This window comes from Lepidochelys olivacea (genome assembly GCF_965140295.1).
Source record: "Lepidochelys olivacea isolate rLepOli2 genome assembly, chromosome: 11".
NCBI lineage: Eukaryota > Metazoa > Chordata > Testudines > Cheloniidae > Lepidochelys > Lepidochelys olivacea.
Window position 1 is genome coordinate 38,400,052 of NC_140421.1, and position 13,777 is coordinate 38,413,828.

The window sequence follows — 13,777 nt, forward strand, 5'->3', positions numbered from 1 at the left end:
CAGACCCTTTGTTTCTCTCCCTCCTCCCAGCTTTTGAAAGTATCTTGTCTCCTCATTGGTCATTTTGGTCAGGTGCCAGCGAGGTTACCTTTAGCTTCTTAACCCTTTACAGGTGAGAGGAGCTTTCCCCTGGCCAGGAGGGATTTCAAAGGGGTTTACCCTTCCCTTTATATTTATGACATCTTGTAAAAAGTCAAGATGTGTTTCTTTCATCTCCTTCATTAAATCTAGTGGCATATTTTCCAACTACCAGTGGGAGTGAGATACTTCAGCACTAGCCCATCTTGAAGCAGATGTGCAGTGTGAGGAGTTCACTGGCATTTCCAGTCTCTTCCCGCACGTGGGCTAATTGTGGGAGGAAATGCTGGAGCCTAGAATGGGCAAAACCTGTTCAGTGTAGTAGGTAACTTCAGAAAGGTGTCTTTATATTGCTATGAGCTGGGTTAAACCTTGTTATGGGTTGTATTAAAACATGGCTGCTCTTGTGATCAGGGGCCTGCAAATGTACCGTAATTGTGAGCTCAACTGTAAAAAGTAAGTAAATGGTCATAAAATGTCACAATAACCTAAAACAACAAATGCTGATGGGAAAATCAAAACAAACCAACTCAATTTCTTCCAACAGAAAGGCCTACTGTTGTAACTCAAGGACTGTGCTAAAATCATGCCAGGCAAACCAGAATAGTGTAAAATTGGAAATCAGTGAAACAAAACTGGGATGTCAAAAATTAGCCCTAATTGGTAAACAAAGTAATGAGGGGATGAGCTAATCCACCCATCCCTCTCTTTGTGGGGTCTTTAAAGAAAGAGACTTGGGGGAGAGAATGGCTACTGGAGTGAGCTTCACCAGCATAGTGGCTGTGATGCTTCTCGGGGTACCCAGGCCTGTGCGTCACCTGGAGTACCACCCGCCTCCAGCAGTCTATGCCAGCTGAATGTCAGCTCCATGACACCACCAGCCTGTCAGCCACTTGAGCACTCTCCTCCTCCTGTCAGCCCTGCCTTTCCCCGCATATTGACCATAGATGCACCCTAGCCCTCCAGTCCCTTCAAAGTGTCCCCCTGCAGTGGCTAGCCTCTGATCACTCAATCAGAAATCCCAGGTCCTCCATTCCCAAAGGAACAGTGCACCACAGTTTACCAGTTTTGTCTTATACTACCATTCCTGGATAACACACAGCCCTCGAGTTCAATTGCAGTAAAAGAACGGGTAATTAATTTACAAAAGACTAGAGATTCCAACAGAAACAAGTGTGAGTGATGGAAACAAATGGTTAGGCTTTGTCTTCACCAGCTGCACTGGTGCTGCTGTAGCGCTTCAGTGAAGATGCTACTATGCACGACGGGAGAACTTCTCCCAGTGGTGTATTTAATCCACCTCCCTGAGAGACAGTAGCTAGTTTGACCGGACAAGTTCTCTGGTCAACATAGTGCTGCTTACATGGGGGGTTAAGTAAATATAACTACGTTGCTCAGGGGTGTGGATTTTTCACACCCCTCAGTGATGTAGTTATACAGATATAGGTCTGTAGTGTAGAGCTGGCCTTCCATACAAAACAAAATCATAAAATGTGAACTACGGCCTACACATATTAATAGTTACCTGAGTCAGTCTTTCTTCGTTATTCACAGACAGGGTGATCTTTTCACTGTCTCATTGTTCCTTTTCACTTCCAAGTAGTTTTGATGTTTCTGTTGATATGTTGCTCAATTTCCATTAACTTTTCTGGGTTGGTGCAAGGGTAGACAATTGAGCAATACCTTACATAATTAGCTAGCCATGGAGTGGAAAGTTACAAGCTTTCAGCAGAGATGTGACATGCTACCTTTATGGACAAATACCATGGAAGAGGTGTATCAGATGTAGTGTAGATACACCTCTCTGTCACAGCTGCCGCCTTCACTGTCCCCTTCATCCTAATCCTGAAAGATGTCCTGACCAGACCAAGCCAAAGAGAGGAAGGCAAATGACATTGTTACCTCCTCCAGCTCCAGCTTCATCCCAAATATCAGTTGGAAAGCAAGACTTTGTCAGATTCCCCCCCGCCCCTAAGATAGTCAATGGGAAATGCTGAGGACAGGGGTGTGTCCTCCCCTTTCACAAAGAGCGGCACTGCCTCTCTCTGCTTTGTGATAAAGTTTGCAGATGACACAAAAATTGGGGTAGTGATAAATAATGAAGAGGACTGGTCACTGATTCAGAGTGATTTGGATTGCTTGATAAAGTGGGTGCAAGCAAACAATATGCATTTTAAAATGGGTAAATGTATACATCTGGGAACAAAGAACAGTGACTGTATTTACAGGATGGGGGTCTCTATGTTGGGAAGCAGTGACTTTGAAAAAGTTTTGGGAACCGTGGTGAATAATCAGCTGAACATGAGCTGCCAGTGCGGCGTTGTGGCCAAAAGAGCAAATGTGGTCTTGGGATGCATAAACAGGGGCATCTTGAGTAGGAGTACAGAGATTATTTTACCTCTGTATTTGGCACTGGTGCAACTGCTGCTAGAATACTGTGTCCAGTCCTGGTGCCCACAATTCAAGAAGGATGTTGATAAATTGAAGAGGGTTCAGAGAAGAGTCACAAGAATGGTGAAACATGCCTTCTAGTGAAAGAGTCAAGGAGCTCAATCTATTTAGTTTAACAAAGAGAAGGTTAAGGGGTGACTTGATTGCAGTCTATATGTGTCTATATGGGGAACAAACATTTAATAATGGGCTCATCAATCTAGCAGAGAAAGGTATAACACCATCAAAAGTCTGGAAGATGAAGCTAGACAAATTCAGACTGGAAATAAGACATAAATTCTTAAGGGTGAGAGTAATTAAGTACAGGAACAATTTGCCAAGCGTTGTGGCGATTTCTCCATCACTGACAATTTTTAAATCAAGATTGGATGGTTTTCTAAAAGAAATTCTCTAGGAATTATTTTGGGGAAGTTTTATGGCCTGTGTTATAGAGGAGTTCAAACTAGATAATCACAATGGTCCCTTGGGGCCTTGGAATTTATGACTCTATGATCCACAAACAAAAACCTGTCTCCTGGAACCAGGCCGCTTAGGCACCTAAGATGTTTCTTGTGGGAATGAGTTAGGCACCTGCCTTACTACACCCAAAATGGCCCGAGAAGGTGCTGCCACTGCTGCCCACCTTGTAACTTTTAGCTCACTACAGCACTCACCTGGGAGGTGGGAGACACAAGTTCAATTCCCCCTCTCCCAGAACAAGGTATCCTAGATCTTCCAGGTGAGTGCTCTAACCAGGGAGCTATGACCTGTTCTAATGTGGGGTTTCCTCAGTCTCTCCTGTTGAAGCTGTTCCACTGTGGCTAAATAATGAAAAAGATGATTGGAACAGGGGGACTGGACGTGTGGTCCCCCATGTTCCAGCTGGGTGCCATTCGCACTCCCTCTCTTCCTGACTCAATCAGTGGGCCAGAGAGAGAGAGAGAGAGATTTTCATTGGGACAGACTTTGAAGGGGACCCAATCCTGCCAGTGGCCTCTGAGCATGCCCAGTGATGCCCCTGAAGTCATAGAATATCAGGGTTGAAAGGGACCTTAGGAAGTCATCTAGTCCAACCCCCTGCTGAAAATAGGGGCAATTTCCAATTTTTGGGCCAGATCCCTAGATGGCCCCCTCAAGGATTGAGCTCACAACCTGAGGTTTAACAGGCCAAGGCTCAAACCACTGAGCTATCCCTCCCTTCCTGTCCTGCTCCTGTTTGCAAATCGCTCTGTGGTTTAAGCAGGAACTAGACACGCAGACACCTAGAGGGAGGCAGCAGTGGGTATGCCCAGAGGCGTAAACTTAGTTGTTGAGGGAACTTTTATCCTGAAAACTTAGGCACCAAGCAAGTTTAGAGGCCTACAAGGTTTGGCAGGAGTTTTGTGGATTTCAGCAGAGCTAAAACTGGGACTTAACTACCTACATGCAAGGCTCAGGTGTCTAAGTATTAGGCCAAGGGGCTCAAGTGGGGTACCTCAACTCAACGTTGACCCTGCTAGCTTTAACACTGTTGGCGTTGGGCAAGGACTAGCTAAGCGCCCCCTGATGGACGCTGCTGAGGCCAGGATGTGCTGAGTCAGCATAATGTGGGGCTGAAAGGCAGCCTGGGCTCCCTCCCAACCTGGTTGGGGATTTGCTGGGAGGCTCGTGGCCCCTTCCGTGGACTCAGCTCGTGTATCCAGCCTGCACCCAAACCCACCACCGGAAGGCCCCCGGTTTGGGTGCCGTGAGGAAAGTTTCGGCCGGCTCCAGCCGCGCCGTGGAAGGGAAGAGCCACGTTGCCTCTGCAATTTGCAGCCTGGAAGCGGGTGAGCGGGAGGAGCAGCTGCATGGCTGCGGCGGCTGGACCCGGGCCAGCCTGTGCGCACTGGGGACGAGCCGAGGCGGGGAGATGCTGCCGAGCCCCCGCCACGCAGGAGCCCCGGCAGGGCGGAGCGGGAAGGGGGCTGCTCCGTCTCTCCCGCCGTGGGAGCAGCAGCACCACCTTGGCTGCCTCCAGCCGCTGGCTGACGTGGGCGGGAGCCAATCAGGGCGCGAGGCCCGAGCAGCCTTGTGACAGACGAGGCGGCCCAAGCCAGCGCCGCGCAGCCCGGGCTGGGGAGCGGGGCGTCGGGGCGCAGCTGCTGCGAGTAACGCGAGGGAAGGCTCACGGCGGCTGCTCCGCAGCGGGGCTCGCACACAGACGCGCATCCTCTTCCTGAGCAGCCGCGCCCCCTCCCCTCCCCGCCCCCCCGGCAGCGGCAGAGCGAGGGGGGCTCGGAGCGAGACAAAGCAAAGATGGCAGGGGTCCTAGCCTGGTTCTGGAACGAGCGGTTCTGGCTGCCGCACAATGTCACCTGGGCGGATCTGAAGAACACGGAGGAAGCCTCCTTCCCCCAGGCTGAGGATCTGTACCTCGCCTTCCCTCTGGCCTTCTGCATCTTCATGATCCGCCTGGTCTTCGAAAGGTAACGCTGGGCAAGCGGGGCCACCCCACCGCAGCCTGCGCCCCGCGCCGGGCAGCCGCCGGCTCTCGCCCCGCGCAGCCCCGGGGCTGCAGCTGGAGCGCGCGTGGGGCAGGAGGGGCTGCCGCTGGCCAGCCACGCAGCCTGGCGGGCATGGGGAGGGAAGAGAGGGGGTCCCGTCCAGCTTGCCGCGGGGAGATGCTTGGGCTCCTGCTGCTCTCTCCAGGCTCGCCCGGCCGGGGGAGACACCAGAGGTGGAGGCGCTTTGGAGTTGATTTCCTCTCCTTGCCTGCTCGTCTCACTGGCCCTCAAGCTCATGCCATCGATACAGACTGTCTAGCTGGTGGGCAGCCCAGCAACGTGCCTCCACGTTGGCACTAGGAGGCGAAATTTCATCGGGCATGTTCTTCAGCAGCCCTCCCCTCGGTTGTGCGGGGCTCGCTGTGGGCATCGTTTGAGACTGAAGTGTGTTGAAAATGTAAACCACCCCTTACCCCCCTTTGCTGCCTAGTCCTGGCCGTAACCTGCTTCTAAACTGTCACGCGGACCGAGCGCAGGTCTGATGGGAGACCGTCAGCTCTTAGGTTGTGAAATGTGTCAAGTCCTGGAATTTGCTTGTAGAAAAGAATACATTAGGCAGGGATTAATGTAATAGATCTTGAGCAAGTTTAGTAAAAACTCAGTTTTAGCCTTTAACTTCTGAGCCCAAATGACAAGTCTTGTATATTCTCAATAAGCTCTTTGTAATTGCCTGTCTGTTAATTCTTGACATACTCTGAACCTCTGCCATTCTGGCATCTTAAGCCTTTGATATTAAATCTTTAAAAGTTCTTAGTGTTATTGGGGGAAAAACTGAGGTTACATAGCGGTTTTCCCCCACGTGCCAGGAAACAAACTGCTCTAATGAGGAGTTTGTCTATCTTGAACTAAAATTCTGTGTAAACCTCACAGGCTTTTCTTAGTAGAAGAATTTTGATTTTTTTAAAAAAAGGCTAATGTAAATTACTCTATCTATGCTAACTATATAATTGTATATAGATTACACTGGGTGGCAGGATTGGTTCTTGTAATCAGTTGCTGGGGACCTTGACTGTGCTGAAGCTTTGTATTTCATTGTACAATGCACCTTATGATAGCTGCATGTTATGGTTTTAAATGTGTATATTACATCTGAACACTAGTCAATATCAATTAGTACATGTTTGTAAAGGGGCTTAAAATAAGGGGCTATAATTGCCACATTTTATTTTACTAATTTCTATTCTAATTTCATACACTCCTATTGATGTAGCAATGTATTCAATCATAAATCTAAGCAATAATATTCAAAGTGTAATCTAAAATTAGGACTCAGGTGAAGAAAGTAATAAGAATAAAATTGAAACTCACTGTTTTCATCTAAGGCTGTGTCATGGATTGCATCAGTCCAAACAGATTTTTTTTAAAAAAGTTAATATGAAACATATATATCAAAGGGTCATGTTCTTCCAAAGTAAATATTTACTTGCTATGGACATTCAGTTACTTCTGTTTAACATAGCTGTCCTTGAGTGGATAAAGAGATCATTGAATAAAGCAGGTTGCTCATGTGTGCTCATTTCTGGGTAGATTAGTATGCCATGTCAAGAAAGATGATATTCACTTTATCTGCGAAGAACAAAAGAACGGTTCCATTTGCAAACACCTACATATTCTTGGCAGAATCTTCCTCTGTAATGATTACAAGATGTTCAAAAGGACACATGAAGAGTAGCAATTATTACATTCCACACAGGGAATATCTGTATGCTAAAGGTTAATAAAACATTTGGTCACCCTGGAAAGCTGGGACCTACAAAACTCATATCACCTCTCACAAGCATTTCATTTTCCCAGTATGAGCTAAGGTGTTAGCATTTGCTGTCTGGATTTGTGGTTTGTGAAATGTTCAGCTGTTTTCATTACCTGGGAAGAAATGTTCATTTTGAAAAATGACCACAGCCTTTGTTGAATTGTTGTCTTTAGAATCATTCTTTTGTGCTGCTTTATTGACTTGTGTGACAAGTGAAGGTGTATCTGGAAATCAAAGCCTTCCCAGTTTTGATTTAGATGTTGAACAAGAATATAATAAATTAAGTAAAGCAAAGTACTCTTTACTCTCTCAGTAATGTACAAGAACTGGCTTCTGGTCTTGCCTCTCCATCCTTACAGTTACCCCGTTGTACTGAAGGGACTTGAGGTAAGAGCATGATGTTGTGTATGGTGCCATATGAGCTGCAATATGTAAGCACAGCAGGGCTAGTTCAGGCTGGAAGAAAAGTTAACTACGCAGAGAATTTAAGCCTGAGCTTTGAATTGCCTTATTTTTTTGTCACTTATAATGCAACCTTTAATTAGCTTTTCATATTTATTTTCCTTTCTCAAGTAGTTTAAAAAATAATTTCAAAAAATCTATTTTATAAATACATAGTTACTCATCAGAAAAGCAACTAATTTTCATAATCCTTCATTGTAGATAGGGCCAATAATCCACCTTCTGAAATGTATGCTGTTAGCCAGATGTAACATAACAGCTTCCTGCAGGAAGCTGTTAGCTAGCATTGGAAAATATATTTGTGTTTCAGTGCTTCTCTCTTTGAAGCCAATTGCAAAGCTCCCAGTAAAAAGAAAAGGAGTACTTGTGGCACCTTAGAGACTAACCAATTTATTTGAGCATAAGCTTTCGTGAGCTACAGCTCACTTCATCGGATGCATACAGCTTATGCTCAAATAAATTGGTTAGTCTCTAAGGTGCCACAAGTACTCCTTTTCTTTTTGCGAATACAGACTAACAGGGCTGCTGCTCTGAAAGCTCCCAGTGATATTCATGAGTGCAGATTTAGGCCGTTAGTGTGGCATTAATCAATGTATTATGGAGCACTTGTAATATTAAAATGGAGATACTCATTAAAACAAGCCAACACTCATCTTGGTCCTACTGTCGTTGAACTAAGTGGGAAGTCTGTCATTGACTTCATTGGGAGCAGGATCAAGACCTAATAATAATTTATTAATTATTATGTAATAATTTACTTTTGTGAAAGGTAGTATTTGGGAACGGCTACTTATGAGGCGTGGCTTCCGTAAGAAACCAGGAAGTGGAGCCCCGAGGGTGAAGAAGTTGACCCCCAGAGGGTCATAGAGAAACCTAGAGAGGGGGTGCCCGTAAGACTCCTGGAATAAAAGTTTGTTCTTGTTTACATTTAAACTTGAGTGGTCTTCAAGATTTTGGAATATCACAGTAGTAATGAGGATGTTCGATCCAAGTATGCCTCCAGCTACTGTGCAATTCCCTGTTTCTGTGACTGCTCCAGCCCTGTACCTGATGGTACCAGGGGATTCACCTTTGCCATGTACCAAATGAATCGCAGCAGTCAATGTGTGCTTCATGGCAGCTGGTCTGGAAATGGCACCCGAATCTTGCTGGCGCACACTCCTACTCCACGTATTAGGTACTGGAGAGACTTTCAGATCTTTTGCACTCTGGAGATCAGCACATCATATCGGGAAGTGGTAAGGGCCCTAGTGGTACACTGTCACCCTGCACCCAGCGCTATGCTTGAATGCATTCAGTTTCATCAGAGAGCACAGCTCCCCAGGGCATCAGTCTAGAACTGGCAGTTATATGCAGGTTTGCATCCTTAACTGATGAGATGATTCAGGATCAGTTTAAGGGCTGGATTTTATCCCTATGTTGTGGAAGTGCCTCCTGATGGGACCAGATTCGCTGTCAATTTTAACTTGCAGCCCAGACCACAACCCCTCCAGGTTCTTCTTCTGGGGCATTATTCACACCATCCAGTGCTGCAGCCACCGTGGTACAGTGAATTGATAGAGGTTCAGGTAACTATGTGGGAGTTATAGGGCAGTGCCCCGATCGTTGGTGGGACTCAGGAGCAGAGTGCTAGCATGGGTCCTTGCTGCAGCAACTCCTGGCACTGTCGGAGCTGTGGGAGTGTCCAGCCCAGGGACAAATATGCCACTGATGTGGAAAACTTAACCGTTTTGCCAGAAGGTGTTGCTCTTTCCCAGCCATCACCTATATGGATGACCAGGAGATGGAGGAAGATTTAATGCCTGAGGGGATCAACTTGGTGACACGGGACTGGGAGTATCTTAAAATCTGCCCCTGCCATTTAGCGACTGTGGAGCTGCTGCTGCTGGAACTTGGAGTCTTACTAATAAATGATACCACACACCATAGATACTTTGCCTATGAAACCTTGTGGCCAGTGTAATCCATGCTATCTGAATATGGCAATGCAAAAATCGCTTTGCTAGGGATGGTGATCTCCCTGTGATGTAATATCAATGAGAAGTGGGAGTGTTCCCATTTTACATGGCCCATTCTGGGGCCAACCTTCTCAGGCTGGATTTTTTCCAGGCACTGGGCTTTAAGGTGTTAGACTCACAGAACATAGAAATCGATTTTGGGGGAATGATTGGAGGTCTCCTCTGGTCTTGGCTGTGGATCATCTATGAGTGGATCCACTGGCCAGCCCAATTATACAACCATTCTGCAGACCTCACCTGGTGTTAAAGGATGCTGTAGCCACAGGGATTTCTTGCTTGCTTAAGGAGGGCACTTCTCCATGGCTGTCAACATTTTTTTTTTTTTCTTCAACAAGAAGTGGGAATATGCTTATGTGTGGATTGGCACCAAGTGAACAAGGCAGTCATACCTGACTGCTGTCCTCGACCAACTATGGAGGAATTGGCAGTGCAATGTCAGGGTTCAGCTATGTTCACTAAATTGGATCTATGCCAGAGATATCTCCAGATACCATTTTCTCCTTAGTTGTGGAACCTCAAAGCTTTTCTCACCCATATGGCCCTTACAGTTTAAAAGGATTCCTTTTGGTCTATCTTTAGGCCCCAGCTGCTTCCAAAGAGGCAGGCCTTCTTGGAGTGGTCGTGACATCCTGGTTCATGGATCACCTTATTCTGACCATGATGCTTCCCTTCATACAGTATTAACCCAGTTTAAGGACCATCATCTGACCCTGAGGGGAGAAATGTGTTTTTTATAGAAATCCACTGGATTTTGTGAGCCATGATCTGTTGGTGAGTGGAATCACCCCGTTGTGGTCCAGTGTGGATGCTATTGTTTGACTGCCAGACCCCACGGACAAGTTGGAACGCCTAGCGTTTCTTGGGTTAGCTAACTGTTACCTTTGTTTTGTGCAAGATTATGTTCAGATGCACTGCACCCTTATGGGCCCTGTTACACAGTAATGCAGTCTGGAACTGGACTCCAGAGTGTTCACAGGCAGTGGGTCACCTCAAACAACGTATTACTCCAGTTCCAACACTGACAAACTTTGCCTTATGAGTCCCTACTTTTGTCATGTGTGTTGCCTCTGCTGCAGCTCTCGGTGCTGTGCTCTACCAGGTCTACGAAGGGGTGGAATATGCAGATGCAGTCACCTCCTGAGCGCTTTCCTTAGCCGGGCAGAAATACTCAGCAGGGGAACAGGAGGCCCTAGCTTGCATGTGGTCATGTGAAAGGTGGTATCGTTATTTGCATGGCTAAACTTTCACACTGCTCTCTGACCGCCAGGCATTAACCACACTGTTAACACAGTCGAGGTCAGAGCCATGGATCCCTTCATGTTCATAGATGGGCTGATTTGCCTACGTCAGTACACCTTCTCAGTAAAGTACCATCTGGATAAACTCAATCAGGTGGCTGATTGCCTGTCCTGGGCTTTACCTGACAAATCTACAGTAAGGGGAGTTATGAGCCAGGAAGAGCATAATAACGCCCTGACTGACCCCTCTCTTATCAGTCGCAAATCACTGTTGGAGGCACTGCCCCAGGATGTAGTGTTACAGGAAGTTCTCAGATATGTTCGTCAAGGTTGGCCAAAAATTGTTCCAGATTATCTGGTGTCTTGTGATATATGAATTGTCACCATAGGTGATCATGTTCTACTCTCGAGCTCCCAGAGTACCAGAGGCCATGCTGGAGTGGTATGTATAAAGGTGTCACACAGCTTATGGTGGCCAGGATAGTCACATTTAAAGAGTTGGTCCGAAATTGTGAACTATGTTTACTTAGGTACACTGGTTAGCTTATGGGATTCACCACTTTGATCTCAACCCAGCTGCTGCCTGGACCATGGCAGTCCATACAACTAGACATATGTGGAGAAATAATCCCTGCCAAACAGCATCAGTGGTTTCTGACAGTAGCCTACAAATGGTGGGAGGAGGTAGCTGTTAGCAGCAGCAGCACAAGTCGTCTGTGATTGGCTGGAGGAATGATTCTCTAGGTGGGGTTATCTCCGCACAGTAATTACTGATAATGGACCGCACTTTGTTTCTGCTTGTTTCACCCAGTTCCTGGCAGATTAAGGGCTCTGGCATGTCTGTACTCCCAGATACCACCCTCAGGCTAACACAGGTGTAGAGAGATTAAATATCACATTGAAGAATGGGCTTCGGTCTCATCTGTCTCATGATTTGCCCTTTCCACAAGCTTTTCATTCAGTATTACAGCACTACCGGGCTGTTCCCTAGGGAGCTACAGATCAGTCCCTGGCTTCGTTGGTATTGGGGTGAGAGTTGTCTTTATCATGAGACTTATCATGCCCCTTTCTTAAGGATGCCAGGAATATAGGTCTGTGGGAGGTTCACAACCGTGTATAGACGTATCAGGCACACGATGACAAATGGAGGGCTGGGGTGACGACCCTGGCAGTGGGGCAATCGGTACATGTACGCAGATCATGCAGGGTTAAGACATAGCTTTCAATTCCAATGCAGGTTACACGGCCTCCAGGAGTGGTAACATGCAAATTGCGCGATGGGTCCCATTGGCATATCAATACTTGAATCCAAATATAGGAGTCCATCACAGGTGAAGTGGGTCTGGAAATGCCCACTGCACCATCAGCAGCAGAAGTTGTACTGCCTGCCCCAGTGGAGGTTTTGCCTGTTCTGGTAGAGGCTCTGATTTTGTTTCCAACCCCGCCGCTGCTGGTGTTCCAAGGGTGATGCATAGACCTTTATGGTTGTGTGGGCCCCCACGCTGGCTGAAGGACTTTACAGTATAACATCCAAAGGAAATACTGGAATTCTGAAGGTTTAAATTGTATAACTTATTACTGTATGGTTGTACCAAAAAAAAGTGTTTGGAGGGGAAAAATATAGTATTTGGGAGTGGTTGCTTATGAGATGTGGCTCCTTTAAGAAACCAGGAAGTGGAACCCAGAAGGGGAAGGGGAGGAGCCATGATGGGTTGTGGAGAAACCTAAAGAGGGGGTACTCGTAAGACCCCTGGTATAAAAGTTTGTTTGCCTTTAAACCTGAGTGGTCTTGTGCCTCATTTGTTTTGAGCAACACAACTGCCTAATCCACGTTACAGATTAAGGGTTGCATAATTTAATTTCCGTTAGCAAAGTGATCTGAGAGCTGGAAGGGACAAGGAAAAAGGGCTGCCAAACGGATGATGATTTTCTTCTTTAACTTAAAATGGCTACATCTGCCGCTTAAAAATATATTAAATAGTTTATGGATGGCTGACAGTAGCCAAATTGCATTTCAGAGCAAATCTTTACAGATATGTTATAGCCCCCTGGAAGGGAGGAGTTTATAATGGGAACACCTGCGGGGGGGGGGGAGAGGAGTTGCTGTTGTAATATGTAAGAAGTTATCGTCTTTTAAATGCATTGCTGTACTGTTACCTTGGGGCTAGGAACATATGAGCCGTACTGTCTTTCAAAATACTTGTGATGATGCTATTGTACTTCTTAATATTGGTAAATCAGCAAACCTGGAGTGCTGAACTTTAATTGATACAAACCATTTAATTAAATTTTCTATTTTATTAACAGTACAACAGGTTGATTGCTAGGCTGCTAAAACTGTATGGTCTTACCTTTAATAGAAAGTGTAACCAACTATGAGCATTCACAGTAGCAAGAAATAGAGTTAAGGTTGATTTCCATTCTAACTAATTTTTTCATTTGCTTATAACTTCCTCAAAGCTCATTTGGGGTGAAACTTGCCATGCTTGGGTGTAAGGCCAAGAGTTGATCTTGTTTATACTTTTTGCTATCAAAAAAAAAAAATGGCCCAGCCATTTTAAGCGATGTGGGTAAACGGGTTGTAGTAATTAGGGATACTTTTATTTTTTCTTCCCACACCCCCTCACTGAACTTGAAATTGTTGGCCTACATGGATAAAATGTGGCTAATGCTAAGTGTGTCAGACTTAAATGTTTTACAGTTTCTAATGGAAATGACTAAACACACAAGTATCTCTGAGCTTGGAATGTTTGTTTGCCCATACACGTTAAAACTCTTCAGGGTAAGCTAAAACAAAAGTAGTTTAGGACTAGGTATGCACTGAATCTCTTCAACACTTGGATGCTATGGTGGGGGTGCTAGAGGAAAAATGCAATGCAGTGACCCTAGGAGCTGTGGTCCTAGGCATGGGCCTGTTGTACCTATGCCTTCATCTGGCCCTGAGTGTAGAGACCATTCCCTGAAGGAAAAGGGAGCTTGGCTTCTTGTATTCATGGACAGTTTGGGTATAAGTGAGGCAGCCTTCAAGATGCTCTGACTGAAGCCCAGGGGCCAGCCGAGTTTAAGCTGAGCCTGACCTGAGTATCACCTGTTTAATTTACAGAATTTCATGAATTTTGTGAGCCTGACTTTTTTCTAACAATGCAATCGTAAGGGTTGATGTTGTGTTTAATGTAATACACATTCATGCCTAGTGGAACATAGATGGGGTTTATATTACAGTAGATATCTGATTTTTTACTAAATGTACATGTACATTCAGGGTGAAACTCACTT

General features: G+C 45.9%; 1 protein-coding gene across 2 annotated transcripts in view; it reads left to right on the forward strand.

The window, feature by feature from the left end:
* The first annotated feature begins 4,120 nt into the window (after positions 1-4,120).
* CERS6 (ceramide synthase 6) overlaps positions 4,121-13,777 on the forward strand; it is a 220,523-nt gene continuing 210,866 nt past the window's right edge. The window contains exon 1 of one of the 2 annotated variants that reach the window (XM_084643982.1): positions 4,121-4,955. In XM_084643982.1, the coding sequence (XP_084500108.1) occupies positions 4,786-4,955 (170 nt within the window). In that variant the 5' untranslated portion in view covers positions 4,121-4,785. The remainder of the gene's footprint in view (positions 4,956-13,777) is intronic. The other variant, XM_084643983.1, reaches the window with a different exon arrangement.